General features: G+C 39.6%; 4 protein-coding genes across 4 annotated transcripts; 2 read left to right on the top strand and 2 right to left on the bottom strand.

The window, feature by feature from the left end:
* The first annotated feature begins 6071 nt into the window (after positions 1 to 6071).
* Positions 6072 to 7224, top strand: EJ05DRAFT_537234 (uncharacterized protein). Its single transcript, XM_033749370.1, has 2 exons — positions 6072 to 6383; positions 6431 to 7224. The coding sequence occupies exons 1-2, from the start codon at positions 6116 to 6118 to the stop codon at positions 7033 to 7035; spliced, it is 873 nt and encodes a 290-aa protein (XP_033601275.1). The 5' UTR covers positions 6072 to 6115; the 3' UTR covers positions 7036 to 7224.
* A 676-nt stretch (positions 7225 to 7900) lies between these two features.
* On the top strand, positions 7901 to 9800 carry EJ05DRAFT_475085 (uncharacterized protein). The gene is made up of 2 exons (XM_033743734.1): positions 7901 to 8983; positions 9042 to 9800. The coding sequence occupies exons 1-2, from the start codon at positions 8006 to 8008 to the stop codon at positions 9390 to 9392; spliced, it is 1329 nt and encodes a 442-aa protein (XP_033601276.1). The 5' UTR covers positions 7901 to 8005; the 3' UTR covers positions 9393 to 9800.
* Positions 9801 to 10712: 912 nt separating this feature from the next.
* Positions 10713 to 11803, bottom strand: EJ05DRAFT_499262 (uncharacterized protein; the record flags this gene model as incomplete). The annotated part of the gene is made up of 4 exons (XM_033746805.1): positions 10713 to 10834; positions 10885 to 11256; positions 11312 to 11472; positions 11523 to 11803. 4 exons carry the CDS (start codon positions 11801 to 11803, stop codon positions 10713 to 10715), a joined length of 936 nt encoding a protein of 311 aa, XP_033601277.1.
* Positions 11804 to 13504: 1701 nt separating this feature from the next.
* On the bottom strand, positions 13505 to 14755 carry EJ05DRAFT_509727 (putative acetylxylan esterase precursor). The gene is made up of 4 exons (XM_033748118.1): positions 14287 to 14755; positions 14116 to 14206; positions 13984 to 14066; positions 13505 to 13861 (listed from the first exon to the last, which is right to left on the bottom strand). The coding sequence occupies exons 1-4, from the start codon at positions 14641 to 14643 to the stop codon at positions 13676 to 13678; spliced, it is 717 nt and encodes a 238-aa protein (XP_033601278.1). The 5' UTR covers positions 14644 to 14755; the 3' UTR covers positions 13505 to 13675.
* Positions 14756 to 15981: the final 1226 nt, after the last annotated feature.

Below are 15981 nucleotides of genomic sequence, written 5' to 3' on the forward strand. Positions count from 1 at the left end.
AATTAGAGCGGGTATTAAGTAATCTAAATAAATATCTAAGAAACTAAGAAAACCCTTAAAGACTTAATTAAATCTACCTAGAATTCTAATATATTAGTAAAGAAAGTTATAAGTATAAAAGGAAGCGCTATAGATCCGCTGTGGTTATTAAGGTAGAAACGATAATTAGATATAATCTACTTCTAAGGCTAACTCTATATACTAGAAGGCGGCTTATAAATTAATATTTTAAGGGAATAGTATAATTATACGTTAGTAGAATACTTTAGTATTATAAGAATAGTTAATTTAATCTAAAGAACGTATAACTAGCTAGGTCTTTATAAATATATAAAGGACTATATAAAAATATATAACGTTTACTAGTATATAAAAGTATATAGATACTTACTATATAGTAAATTAAGACTATTACCTATACTAAAGGAGGTATAGAGAGAATTATTAATAGATTTTATTATAGATCTACCCCTAAGTAAGTATTCTAGGTATATTTATAATAGTTTACTTATAGTTCTAGATAGATTTATAAATATATTATACTATATCTCTATAAGAAAGATAATCTAAGTACTAGATCTTATAGATATACTACTCTATAACGTAGTTTAGCTCTATAGTATACTAAATAGTATAGTTTTAGATAGAGGTCTATAGATAATATCTAAATTTTAGATAGATTTCTACTATATACTAGGAATTAAGCGGAAACTTAGTACTACGTTCTATCTATAAATAGATAGATAGATAGAGCGGTAGAATTAGATAGTTAAGGTATATTTATATATATATTATAACTATAAGTAGAATAACTAGGTAAGGTTAGTCTATATTATGGAATTCGTATATAATAATAGCTAATATATCTTAATCTATATAAGTCCGTTTAAAGTAAACTTTGGTTAGAACTATAATATATAGTTCTTAGAGACTTAGTTTAAAGTAGAATAACCTAATATTAAAGTAATAGAAATTACTATAGAACTATTCTAAACGTAAAGAAGCGTTATAAAGTTACTATAAGATACTATGGATTATAGTAAATTATACTATAATAAGGGTAGAAAACCTATAATCTTTAATATTAGGGATAAAGTTTTACTAAATAGTAAAAATATTTATAGTATTAGGCTAAAGAAGAAGCTTAACTATATAATAATAGATCTATATAAGATTACTTATATAATTAATAACTAGGCGTACGAGTTATAACTCCCTTCTATATTAAAGATATATAATATATTTTATATTATACTTCTTAACCTATTTTATATCTTATTATTACTAGATTATTCTAAATAGATACTATATAAAGTAGTTATATAAGAAGGTATAGATATCTATAAAGTTAAGTAGATACTTAGCTAGTAACACGCCGAAGATAGTATATAGCTATATAAAATTTATTAGAAAGGATATAATCCTAATAAAGATACTTAGAAACCTATAATAAATATTCGTAAAGTAGTAATATTAGTATATAAGTAGTAATTAGTAAAGGAAGCCATAGAATTATAGAGAATTATACTAAAGTATAGTAATTTAATATTTTTTAGTATAGTTTAGCGCTAAGAACGGCCGCCTAAAAGGAAGAAGGTAAAAGAGATATAGATCTTTAAAATATTCTAAGGAATTAAGGAACTTCCTTAGAAAGTTTAAACTTAGAACTCCCTTAGAAAGTTCGAACTTAGAACTCTCTTAGAAAGTTTAAACTTAGAACTTTAAAAAATTTAACTAAAAAAGAGACTTAGAAAAATAATTTACTAAGAGAAATAAATATTAAAGATCGGTACTAATTAGTATAGATCGGTATAGATTACTAAAGAGATTAAAGGAGTTATTATTAAAGAAAGATAAAATTAAGAAAGCTAAAAGAAAATATAAAGATCTATATAGATCTATATAAACTTATACTAATCTATCTAGAAGAAGTAAGATTACTTTAAAATTAAAACCGAAAACTAAAAACACTAGATAAAAGAAATATATTAGTACTAATTAGTATAGATCTAAACTAATTAAGTTAGAGTAGAAGTAGAAGTACTAATTACTATAATAATTATATCTAATTCCTTCCGCTAGTTCTTATTTAGTATAGTATAGAGCTTTATAATATAAGTCTCTAGCCTTTTATTCTAACACTATAAATTCTATATAGCGCGCCTTATAGCTATAAACTCCTCTATAGAAACCTATAGAGCAGTAGAACCTAAAATAGAGAGAGATAGACTAGCGTGGGTACGCTAAGAATTATATAAATTAGTAAAAAGATTTAATAATTAGTATAGAACTATATACCTTTAGTATAGAAACTTCTAGATTAGAGCTATCTTCCCTAAATTTATAGCTCTTTAGTACACGTAAGGAAGGAACCTTAGCCTTTTTATTAGAACCTTTTCTAGGAATTTTAATATCGCTAGTATATAGAAAGAAGTCTAAAGTAGTAGAGATTTTAGTACTATTATAGAGATTAATATATATTAGTAAGAATCTATAATAATTTAAGAAAAATAATATTATCTAGTAATCGCGGTAATAATAGCTATAGTAGATTCTAATAAATTCTTATAGATTATATTTAAATTATACTCCTAGGTATAACTCTTACCTTAGGTATATAGTTTATAGAAAGCCTTCTCTAAGGTATTATAATTAGTAGTACTACGCTCCTTATTAGTAGGGGTTACTAGAGATCTAGTAGTAATCTATACTAATATAAGTAAATCTATATAAAGTTCTTTAAACTTATTTAAATACCTATAAGTAATAACGCTTCTTAGTTATATAAGTACTATATATTATAGATTTAGTACTACCGTAAGTAATATATAATAGAAAGTAATAACTATAATAATATATAGCTAGATTATTAGAGCCCGGCCTAGGTTAGAGTAGATTAATAGCTTTTAATATATTAGTAACGTATACGAGATAGGGATTATTTAAAGATATCTATTTCTATACTAATTACTTTAGAGTATTAAGATTTTAGAAAACTATATTATAATTATTACTAATTTATATAGATTATTATAGATTATTATTATTACTAGCTAAATATAGTATAAAAATTAGTAAATTATATAAATTATACTAAATTATAGTAAATCTATATAAATCTATATCTATAAGAATTAGATAATATATCTAATAATCTAAAAAACTCTATAAAGAGTTAAGAAGTTTTTTAAAGAAAGGAATATTTCTAAGAAAAGATTTTAATATAGATAGTACCTAGACTTATCTAATTATATTACATAATACACTAGGCCTAATTAGATAATCTTACCTATATAAGAATTTAAGATAGATAAAATCTAGTTTATTAGGAAAATACTTATATAAATCTTAGATTAGTAAATATTAGTAAATATCTAAGATAAAGTATAGAGAAAGACTAAGATCTTATAAGAGTTAGGATAGAGATATAGAGATAGATAATAATCTAGGTTACTAAGGGTAGCTTCCTAAAGGAAGGGGATAATTATTAGAACTTAGCTTTAGATATAATCTAATCTATATATACCTTAGCTAATAGAGTTAGGAGGTGGCGTAAAGGGTAGTAAATAGTTATATACTAGATAGATCGGCGTCCCTTTATATATATACTCTTAGATTTCTACCGAAAGGGTTTAGTAGTAATTCGTTCTATAATAGAATACACCCTATTATTCTATCTAACTATACTACTATCTAATAACCCTATTCTTACACGTTTTATCTATAAGATACTAAGTTCTATTAGTATAGGTCTATTATAGAATCCTTTATATAGGTAGTTTAGGGCCTTATTAATATAGCCCTTCTAAGTATCTCGTTTAAGTATAGGTTAAAAGATCTTTTTTCCTCTTTTCTTATAGTATCTTTTATATAGTTGGTTATTAATCTAGACTATAAGCTTAATATATTCCTAGAGGTTAGTAGAACGGTCCCTCTCCCTAGAGATTTCATTCTTAATATTATTATATAATCTAGTATAGAACTAGAGAATTAGGATTTTATTATTCTATTCTAACTAACTAGAGATTTATTAGAATTTAGAGGTATAGTTAGATATAGATTTTATCTAGACTATTTACTAGATCTATCTCTTAGCTATCCTTTATTTATCTATATCTCTAAAGGTTATCTTAATATATTCCTCGAATTCTTTAAAATATTTAAAGATCTTAATAGTATTATTCTATTAATTCTATAGATTATTTTCTATAAAGTCCCTTAAGTAGGGTTTAAACTAAGTAAGTATATCTCCCTTTAGTAGTTCTATAGTAAATATAACTTATTCTTCTAGGTCCTAGATTTAATAGGCCTAGAGGTATATTCTAATCTATATTAGAAATCCTTAGAGTTTACTTTACTTACCTTTAAAAGATTCTAGGATTTTTCTTTTAAAGCCCTTCTTAGCTTTTCTAAGTTTAATATTTTCCCTCCGGAGCTCCACGACTTACTCCCATAGTTCTATAATAAGGTATCTAACTTATTCTATAGTCGGGGCTTATAGGGCGGTTTATAAAGATAAGGACTATCTATTATTTACTATTTTATATTTAAATAGATAGCGTAAATACTTACTTTAGAGTCTAAGTAGAAGTAATTAAACTATAATAAACCTTCTCTAATAAGGACGTAGCTTATCCCTAAAGTAGTCTATTATATAGAGTATTCTAGCTTTTCTAAAGGTAAAGATACTTAGAGAGCTTAGAAGAGTATAAGTAGGTTTATAATAAGTATTAATAGGGTATAAATAGTAACTAGCTAGTAGGCGAGTAAAGTAGTAATTATATTAGTATAAGTTTAAATTAATTACTATAGAACTATCTCTAGAGATTAGGTCTAAAGAGTCTATATAGTTCTACTAAGGTCCTCTAATTAGAATACTTATTCTAAGCGTTTAGTATATTACTTAGAATACTAATATTCTATTTCTAATTACCTAGTAGGCTACTTAGAATACCTATTCTAAGTACCTATAATTAGCTCTCCCTATAGGTATCTATCTTATCCTTAGGTTATTATCTAAGGCTATCTATTATATTATAGGCACCTCTTCTACGTGTTATACTATCTCTTATACTACTTATACTAGAGTCTACGTATTCCTCTATGGCTCTAGCTAGTAATTTATTATAATATACTATCTAGTATTGAATCTTATCTATAAGGGTATCCGTAAGTAGAATTCTCTCTATCTTAGTTATCTATAGTATTTTACGCCTTTAGTTATTTTTTTATTTTTTAGATAGTAGTTTAGTTATTCTAGAATATACTACTATATAGCTATTTCTATTATACTAGTAGTAGAGGTATACCTAGTAGAAGCTAGGGTATATTAGTACCTAAGGCTACTATAATTATTAGTTAAGGGCTACCCTTAACTAATAAAGAGGGTTAGTATATTAGTATTTATTAGTAGTAGTCTATACTTATTACTCTAAAGAGTTTTTAAGTATATATATATAGTATCTCTATATATTAGTACTATTATATATTATATACTATATATATATATATATATATATTAAAAGTTATTATACTTAGTATACTCTATTAATTAATGTCTATAGATTACTATATCGCTCTAACTTAACTAGTTTTAGTTACTTAGAGTATAAGAAGTTTAAAAAGATATATTTTTTAGTATAGTTTAGTACTCTAATTGTAACATATAGACTCTTGTAAGAAAGTAGAGAGATTTGATAGACACACGTGGGTAAAACTAGAAGAACGCTAAGAAAGTCAGGTTCTAGGAAAACGACGGATAATCTCAAAAAGGCTAGCGTGCGGCACAGTACAATAAGGCACGAAATGCACAGGCACGAATGCTGGCTGCGTTAATTCCTGCACATATTTCTAGCACAATCGTTCGGCGCTTCTACAATCAATCCAGATCACTCAGCGGTTAAATCTCGATGCTGAATGGTTGCTAGCCTTATTCTCATAGTATCATGAAACGCCATGTACAACAATAGATGTTATTCAAACCTACGCCGTACAGCATGCGAAATAAGCGCCTTGAGCAAATCTGTGATAATGCTGGTGCTCCCATGGCATCGATAGCATATTTTGCGCCTCGCACATTACCCTCAACTGCGTTGAAATCACCATCACGTCCTCAATGAGAGGTCTACTTGTCTTTTCCTTCCTTCTCCTTTTCCAATATGTTCCAATGGCTGGGGCTGAGGATGGGCCTTGTGATCCAGACGTTGATCCATTGAATTGTTTCCTGAACCCGCCTGCCGCGATAGGGAAGCCTCGAGACTATGAAAATAACTCGAGGTATTATCGCGGGTCGATTCTTCAGATTATATACTATAATACTATGAATTACTCCTACGACATCATCATTTATCAGGAGGGAACACCACAAGGGGATACCATATTTCGTATGTCAAGTTGGTGAGATTGTCTATGACAAAGCTGACTTCAAAAGAAAATATCGAGGACCAAGGCACAATCCGGAAGAACTGGAAGGTTGACACTCAAGAAGACCTCGCCAGGGGCAATGTATTTTTCTTCAGCGTCCTCAAGCGCGACGGGAGCGGCAATCTTGTTAATTCAGCATATTTCAACATTTCGGAGCCAGACCCCGAGACCGCAGTTTCAAGTACGGTCTTGACCTCCACTATGCAGAGCAATATGGCAACCGAAGCACCACAGACCCTGAGCCTCAATACTCAACCCACCACAATTACCTCGACAACAATATCCCGACCGGCAACTACGTCGAGCTTGCCCCTTCTATCAAGCCAACCTGTCCTAGCGACCGCGACGAAAGTTGGCATGGGCGTTGGTCTAGGTTTAGGGGTGCCTCTGATGGGACTGCTGGGCGTGGGCATCTTCTATATGGGCCGTAGGTCGAAACGTCGTGCTAGGGAGACTCAGAATACGTACCAACAGGGATATGGGTATCCGCCAGTATATCATGAAAGTCGGAGGACACAATATCATAGTGCGTGGGAGATGCCAGCAGAGGTACCAATCTCGGAGGCACCACCTAAGAGGTATACCATTCAGGAGTTGGAGCATGTCGAATGAGTCGTGGGGTAGTTGTCTGAATAAAGCTTTGACTTCTTGGATCTAGAGTGGCGAGTCTCGTAAGAGATAGCATGGTTGTTCTTCCACCTATATCCCATCAGCTAAATGTTTGGAGCAACATGGGAAGTGCTGTACTAATAGTACTAAATCTCAGAATTATGGCCCGGGCCCGCATGAACGAATAAGAGCATTCAGATATGCTTGCATTGATCTACTCTATAACTGTTAGTGACTTACTAGGTGTAGCGGAGAAGAAATGTCGACAAGGGCCAGTTTCGTCTTTTAGCACCCGTGCACGCGTGTTCTCAACCCAATCTTCCTAAATAGAGCTTTTTCTACTTCTATATCTAAACCTTAGTATATAAGAGAATTAAAAGGAGATATAATAGATAGTTATATATATTCATATCTATCTATAAGTTTCTCTTATCTAACTAAAAACTCTTTAAAAGGGATAGAAGAGAATCTTTTAATATTCTTAGAAGTTATTAGAAGAGAGCCCGTATAAAAACTATAATTACTAGGTTCTAGGAAAACCACCTTCTTCCTCTTTTTTAAGAAATTAAACCCTCTTATTATAGAGTAGATTAGAGAGTATAGAGCTTAAGAAGTGTATAGAATTTATTACCTTACTCTAAGTCTATATTAATATTTTAATAAGTAGACTCTTATATAGAGGTAGAGAGTAAAATAGCTACCTTATTACGATGTGTGAATACATGCGTGAAAATGAAAAATGCCAAGAGAGTCATGTTCTAGGCAAACGACGAATTGTCCGTCAACCTGATCGGGTCGGATCAGCCCCCGACCTGACTTAGCGCGCGCTTCTCGACCAACAAACCTGTAGCCTTAGGCTTGTTACCTGTGTGCATAAACATCCTCAATCAAACTGCAGCCATTCAGAAGCTTCTCAGCCTGACAGGCTTTCCCCTCATCTTCACCTCTCTTATGGGGACTGTCATCTTCTACTATGTCACGCGTCTTCACTCACAATTTTAGGCGAATTGCACCTCTTTGTCTCACAGTAATATCTCTATACTACTTATACGTGCATGTCCCCACCGGCGAAATAATCCACGATAAAACGATACTGTATCTCCCAACGTCGACATGCGACATCACGCCATCGTTGCAGGAGGTCTTTGTGATGGTCAAGACGGGTGCCTGTGAAGACTATGAAAGACTGATCACTCAAAGCAAGACGTCGCTCCAATGCGTCCCATCGAGTTCGATAGCCTACTACTCGGATCTAGAAGAACAAGTTGGAAGCATACATTTACGCGACACATTCAATGGATCAGTGGATCAATGGTATATCGATACTGATGACGAGTTCATTCTGTACAAGAAAATGCTGGAGCAAGGAAGCTGCAAAGGCATCACGAAAGAGGATATGCAAGCTGCGGACCCTCGCAAAGGCCTCAACGGCAACAATGACAACAGAGGCTGGAACTTGGACAAATGGAAGTTTCTACCAATGGCAGATATCACTTACTCATTGCAATCAAACAAGAAGTGGTATATCGAAATCGAGGTTGACACCTATCCAATCTGGCGCAACGTGTTTAATTTCCTTGCCAACTTGGACCACGAACATGATTACTATATTGGATCGCCAATGTTCGTTGCTGGCGTAGCATTCATATATGGGGGCAGCGGAGCGATCATATCGCAATCTGCCATGCGCAAAGTAGTTGATCACATCCGCGAGAACACAACAGACCTCCAGAAGTTTACGCACGACAATTGGGCTGGCGACCATGTCATGGGGAAGACTCTGAAGGATGTCGGCGTTGGACATACAACCATGTCTCGCGAGTTTGTGAGAGACAGTACTATTGGTGCGGATTATTCATTTCACTGGTGCACTGCAGCCCTCTCGTTCCACCATGTGACTGCAGAGGAGGCAGTAGCCTTTCACGAATTTGAAACCCAGTGGTTTGGCAAGGTAGGCTCACGGTATAATCTTCAAAGTTACAGACTACAGAGTACTGACTTTGTACCAGTTCTCAACGCAAATAATGCGACACAAGGACATATTTCATGGATATATCTTGCCGCAGCTCGAAGGTCTCTCTACCGAGATAGATTGGGATAACAACGCACGGGACGATGCCAGCAACCATCCGCATTTCAATAGCACCTTCGAATCTTGCAAAGAGATCTGTCTCGCCGCCTCAGATTGCGTTCAATATCGATTCGCGTATGGCAAATGCTACACTACCAAGTTCCCTCAAATTGGCCGGAGAGAACCTTATAGCCGATCTGGATGGCTTCCAGATAGAGCGAGGAAGTGGGCAGATGATCACAAGCCATGTACTCGCAATGATGAGGAGTGGAGTCCTCACAACCAATAGCTTCACCGACGTCGCAAGCCTATTCACACAAGACAGGGCTCAGACATGAACTCATATGACAGAGAACGATATAGCACCAAGAGGATCTATCCTGGCTGAGGGCTGGTCTGCCCTATGAATATGGAAGTATACCTGGGTCGCCAAACATTGGCCGGACACCATGGATCTTTCACAAAACGGCACTGATTATAATCGACTACCCCTGCATATGGAAGTCCACGGTCTCAGCGGTATCAGTAACACGACGAAGATATCTCTAGAGACGGGGAAATTAGTGACTTTGGTGAAGACCCTGTCTATACGTGTTTCACCTTCACGGGGAACAGCGGTGAACAAACGTGGAACTGTATGATCTGCTAGCGGATGGAACGTCCAGCTCTTTAATTGATCAGTCTCTGTGCCTACCAGGGAAGTTTCTGGAGTTCCACCACTCATACCTGTCCCTAACATGTCCGTTAGTGTCGATACTCCATCTTCCATGTATCCATATCCATTCAGACCCGATGGCATTGTTGCCATTAGCGGTTACTCTTTCGTGCACAGCTTCAGCCACCCCCTAGACTTCTCTTAAGTCCTTGTTGGAGTTTATGCGTTCTATGGTCCCGATTTTGAACCGGAGAGGCAATGATTGTGCTTCCGTCGAAATTCGCGCATGGGGTAGTCGGTATTTTTAGAGCGAGGTACATAAAGGTGAAAACATATCGCGGTACACATGGTGGAACCGGAGACGAACGAATGCATTCGATGCTAGACAGGCAACGGAACTGATTTGCGTGCCATGCGTAAGTCCATGACAGTTCTATTGTGTATGGAGTATCTTAGAAACTGTCGGCCCGAGCAACATGTCTTACCACATTCGCACCAAGTATCACCGGATGGCTTTGCGTATATAGAAACTACATGCTTGAAGAGAACTACGAAGACAGAAAGACGGGAAGACATGACGACTGGTTGTGGAATTGACGACTTTTAACCATGTTGTGTCCTAGGGATGATATGGTTACTTGTGGAGCAAATGTTGTGTTGAGACTTATGTTGCGAACTTGATGCAGGACTCGCATAATGCTGTAGCATGTAGTGTATATGATTGACAAGTGTCACAACGCCAGCGCCATCACTTCACATACGTTGCCACGCTACTATACAACTCTGTCATGACGACGCTGCATGACATTAGAGAGCCGCACAGACAAGTAACAAGAATAATAGCTTGATCAGACCGCCCTTCTTCTGGCGCTGCTCAGCCTCCCTTTCCACATGTTCCGTGTCAGGCCCTACTACCACGCTCTTCTCCAACCCTCCGATCGTTACTGTGAGAGACTACCGCGCGCTGTTCCGCGTCGCACGTTGCTGCATCATTGCACAAGTGAAGTTGGTGAGGTGTGTGAGTGTTGTGTCTGTCCGCTTAGGGAGATTGAAGGCGATGGGTCCATCAGCACGTTCTAGTGGGGGTCAGAGTGGTGATGAGGGAGTATGTTATTACCGTACTGACCTATATACCAGCCTTGCGCATGGAACGCGCTTAGGGCAATATATGCAATGCCATGCTTCGATTCAATCGTCGCTCGCACGACTGGATAGAGACCCTTCAGGTCGTAGTCTATATCGTCGTCCGGCCATAGGATGACATATGACCCTTTTACGCCAAGAGCAACCTGTCTAGGTCGTTGTCCCTGTAGTCTAGACCGGGCATCGAGGAGCTTTTCGATTTGATATGGAAGACCATGCGAGATGGTGCTATGGGATGATGTTGCATAGTAGGAGTCCTTCTCGCCGAATGTAACCACTGTTTGATGACCTATGGCGTCCATGGTGAGCGGGAGGGTTGATGTCCATTCTGACCACTTCATTTGCGACTCGGACTCTGCCTACACGTAAACACTTGCAATGATCGTGAGAGGAGAAAAGAGATGGCGTACGTTTCGCTTTGTGCGTTTTGACCGAGTATGTGCCGTCAGCATACGACCATGATGGCGAGCCGCTGTAGTCTAATCCGGCGATGAAGTAGCGACGGTTTCGGCCAAAAGATAGAGCCAAAGGAATGGCAATGTCTGCATCTTTCAGACCAGTAGGAGCAGAACTGTGGAGAGATGAGCGCGAGTGGTTTCGAAAAGGATTGTGTATATGTACTAGAGAGAATGAGTCCAGCAGGAGAAGTAGTAAAAGTAATCTGGACCGAACGCGAAAGTAGCAGTCGCAGCCTTGAATCTTGCATAAGGCCTTTCAGATTTCGTTATCATGCTATGTAGATATTCAACTATACTGCTGCCTGTGCCTTTCAGGTGCGATATATCGGTAGTGTCATGTACAGTCTTGGCATTGTCAGCCTTCTCTACGGCGTCGTAGGCGGGCGGATGTGCACCGCTCTCCTCATCTAGTATGCTCTCATCTGTGGCACTGTCAGAGTCCATGAGCTCTGTGGTCAACCTGTTCGGTGTATACGAATGAATTGTGTAGCGACAGAGACTCAGGAACTGACCACGCTTAGATGACCATGTCCTCCGTGGTGGTACAGCTGACGGCAGAAAGCTGGGTTGCCTACCTAATTACCTAGTACCACTGCCACCACCTTCTTGCTACGACCCACTTTATTGACCGGAACGCTGAGCTTGGTGATTGGTCTATGGCTGAGGCAGCACATCAGGCTTTCATCCCGCCCCGTTCTTCTCAGAAGCAATATCTACGAGGTTTGAGCATGGTTATGTTCCAAGGCGTCGAGTTTTGGCAACAAAGATAATATGTACGAGCCATGCGGATCGAGACCCAAGTTCTGTGATCTAGCGTTCGAGTTCATGTGTTCGATCTATTGCATGGGTAGGCAACCGGGGGAAGTGGACGGTGTGTATGGGGAACCAGGAACACAACAGACCGAGAAATGGATGGCGTCTATGGCCGTGTTTATCTCGGCACTTAATTGAACTAAGCACAGGGCAGTGGACCCTAAGCACCAGGCGCACTACACTTGGACGAGCTTAAAGCTCGCAACGCCTCGGCACGTCCGCAGTGTGCAGGGAGCACGTGCCAGGCGTTCCTTATTTCACGATAAATGGAGCAACAGAGTAAGCCATCAGCAGGAGGTACTATAGGTACTCTAGTATCATGTAACTACATAGTACTTCTTCGAGGCAGCGTGTCGACTTCTGTAACGTACCGGACCGCCAAGTCTATCTTCGTCTTGCTTCTCGTGTTCTCGCAAAGCTCCGTATCAGCACTCACACTCCAAAGTGGTTACGCACTTTTCAAAACGAGCCTTGCGCGTGGAGAAGTATTGGGATCGCCGTCCCGCTCCCATGTTACGAGCCGTCGCTTCTCAGCCCTGTATATTCCTGTTCCCCGGAGACCAGGCTGTATTGAAGCTGAGACGCCCTGAATTGGAAAGCTGATAGTATATGTACATACTAACGACAGCATTACCTTACTCCGGAACCGAGATTTTCTCGGAAGTGACCAGGAAGTACAATCAACAAATGACGTGTCTGGTTCTGGTTCGATGTCGTACTCGGATACATCATACAGTGACCTGCGCCTGCACTTGTCCAAGGTTTGCCGCTGCGGGCACGTCGATCACTAGGTATCCTGGTCCTGATCCATACTGCCGTGGGCGTGTTGACATTAGCTGCAGCTGCACCTGTTACTAATGCTGCAGATATGAGAAATGAGCTTGCGGGGTGCCGCGGAATATGAATGAATGAACAAGATGAATTCTAGCTATGGTTATGTCGTGGCATTGCGAGGCGGACAAGCTCCGGCACATGTTTGTACCTGGGTCTCGGCCTGCTCTTGTTTTTCATAATCTGAATGAGGAAGGTCACTCGCTTACTGCAGCAGTTCTCCCTCCAGGCTCAGTGTTTGGGCACGTCCGAGACATAATCTAATCATGGGAGCTTGCTGATAGTCTATCGTTCCACTATGCGACAGCATACGACCAACATACGACCAGCATAGCATATGAGACTGGGTCAGGTTCTAGTATCAGCTACTATTTCACCGCCCCATCGGATCGCTGAGAGACAAAATGCGAATGTGCGACGTAGATCGTGTCATGCTCCAAGTTTATTCGCTGTTAACATGGGATATGATATAGAGACAACGTACGAAATCTAATAATGTCTGTCTGGAATGATGTATTATTTTTAAATGCTTTTACATGGCCATCTGGAACAGAGGCTTGGTGTTCAAAATATCACAACATGGATGGAGTCGAATGTGTATAGGTCATCTCGGATACGAACATTCTTCAGGTTTCATTGGACCGCTGCGTTAAGTCATTGCCGTGCCTGCCTCTATTTTCCGACCTTGGAAGCGATGAAGTTTACAACGTCGCCATTGTACTTTGTCATATAGCTATGGTGGCCCTGGTTTCCGTTGTTTGGCATGTAGCTGCAGCATTGCTCATCGTAATAATCGCAATAGCTGCGCATGGCTTTAGCGAAGGGCGCGCATCCCAAGTTCACAAAGCGGGGGAGGTACTATGGGGAAATTATCAGTCTTAGCCGCAGTATAAGGAGTTTGAAGCTGTCGCAGAACGCCAACAATTTGCAATTGAGAACAAGACAGAGGTCGGGTGGAAGAGACAAAGAGTTAGACTTACACCAACGCCGTTGGTACAATTGCCGACGTTCCAAGGCTGGTTTGGGGCATGTGTTTCGTCTCCATATGCGACAATCGCGGCCACTGCGCTTTGTTAGAATATCTCCAGGCGAGAAGAAGTATAGACACTTACCATTCTTGTTGTATTTCGAGTCCATTGCTGTTATTGGAATCGTGCCAATCTGCCCGGTTCCACAGATGGCGTCCATAACGGCAACTGCTCCCTGGAAGAAGAAGGTTGCGTCAAAATCAACTACGTTACATGATCGTGGGTACTGGAAAGACTGGACGGGTCTCAGCTTACCAAGGAGTAGCCCATGAGCGAGATCTTAGAGTCGGGGCAGCTGGCAGCATAATCGGCAACGTATTGCTGGAGCATTGCAGAACCATTGTGCGCAGCAGCGAGTTTGTTCGAGTTTGTGAAGTCGTACCTCAGGCCGAGCACTGTCGAACCTGGAAGACGGCGGTACAAGTCGTCGGATAATTGATACAATACATTCAATGGCGATGGGTCACCATCATCTGCTAAGCTCTCGCCTCTTAAGAAAATGCCATGAACGGCGCCGGCCGGGGCACACTTCGCTGCAGCGGTCTGCTGTGCGACTGAAGGCACGCTTAGGAGGCCGAGGGCAATGGTGATGGTGCTCGCAACGGAGAACATTTTGAATGGCGGTGGCAGGGTGCAATCAGAGAGCAATCAGGGACCTGTGGAGCAGACGTGAAAATGGCGTTGAACTGTCAGTGTGCGGTGATAGCAATACTGTAGATTTAGGTATTAGATTGTAGGCATTAGATTTTCCTGATTCTAGTAATTAACCCATGCGCGACTGTCACCGGTGCTCACTTCGAAGCCCCATAATTATTAACGCATAATAGTGCCGATCTAGGTGATGGAGGTGGCGTGCTCTAAGTCACGCCCAAAGGCAAAAGCAGTGTGATTACCTATGGACCACGGCAGAAGCCATGATAAGACAGACTCGGCGTACTGCAAAGATGCAGACCCTGAGGCTTGAGGCAGTGCAATGGGGTTTGCAGATGCCAGACATACGGAGAGCATCTTGAACGAACCATTATAATGTCAATGAGTGAACGCGATTTTGTCTTGAACGATACCGCCCAGAGTCAATTGGCCTCGGTCGAGCGAGCGGTCGGCACTATTGCTCTCATCATTAGAAGAACCTGAACCTGATGGTGCAGGAGGCCGCCGGCGACGAAGACACAGAGCAAGCTATAGGGCGCACGCTAAGCAGCCTATTAGCGGAACTGCACATATCTCGTTCTCCTTATTTCAAGATATCCTTTGCCTGCCATTCCATCTCAGTGCCCCTCGCTGCTTCTCCCATTCACCTTGCCTATGTCATGTGGAGAAGTGGTCATGCCACTTTGGCGCAACCATGGATCAAGCCTCTTCGTATTTCTCTCAAATCCCCTTTTCCCCTTCCCCCGATTTCTCCAGTTCTCCAATTTTCCTTTTCTTCTTTTCGCCTAGATAGCAGTGCTGGAACCTATGATGATAAGGAGTTCGTGATTTGCCACATTTTGTCTGTTCCTCGAGTCGGCGGATCCTCTGATTGGCAGCCTCCGATGAGCATTCAAGCCACATTTAGTATCAACAGCACCAGATCGGCATTCAAGGCGTCCGGGTTCTCGTTTCCGTGGAGAGGTGCTCCTCGGCATCCCGAAGGCCCGGATACACACATGGGAGTCACAGCGGTCAGACGGGCACAAGCAATAGGGGTACTACGCAGTGCCTCCCAGGGCCACTGCCAAGGATGCGGCGTTCACAAGGAGACTCGCGGCAGTAGCAGATAGACTCCGATGCCAGGATGATAGATGCGTAAGGCCCAGTCGATTGAGATCTTAGATGCTGCATCTGCAGCACCAAATAGTGGTCAACAAAAAGACATGAGCTCTCGATTCTGGAAAGATGAGACATCGAACGATCAGGACAAAGTTAGACATTGTATATTGCATATTACTGCCATGCAGATGGTTTGAT

Source organism: Pseudovirgaria hyperparasitica (assembly GCF_010093815.1).
Source record: "Pseudovirgaria hyperparasitica strain CBS 121739 unplaced genomic scaffold EJ05scaffold_6, whole genome shotgun sequence".
In the NCBI taxonomy this organism is placed as follows: Eukaryota; Fungi; Ascomycota; class Dothideomycetes; order Acrospermales; family Acrospermaceae; genus Pseudovirgaria; species Pseudovirgaria hyperparasitica.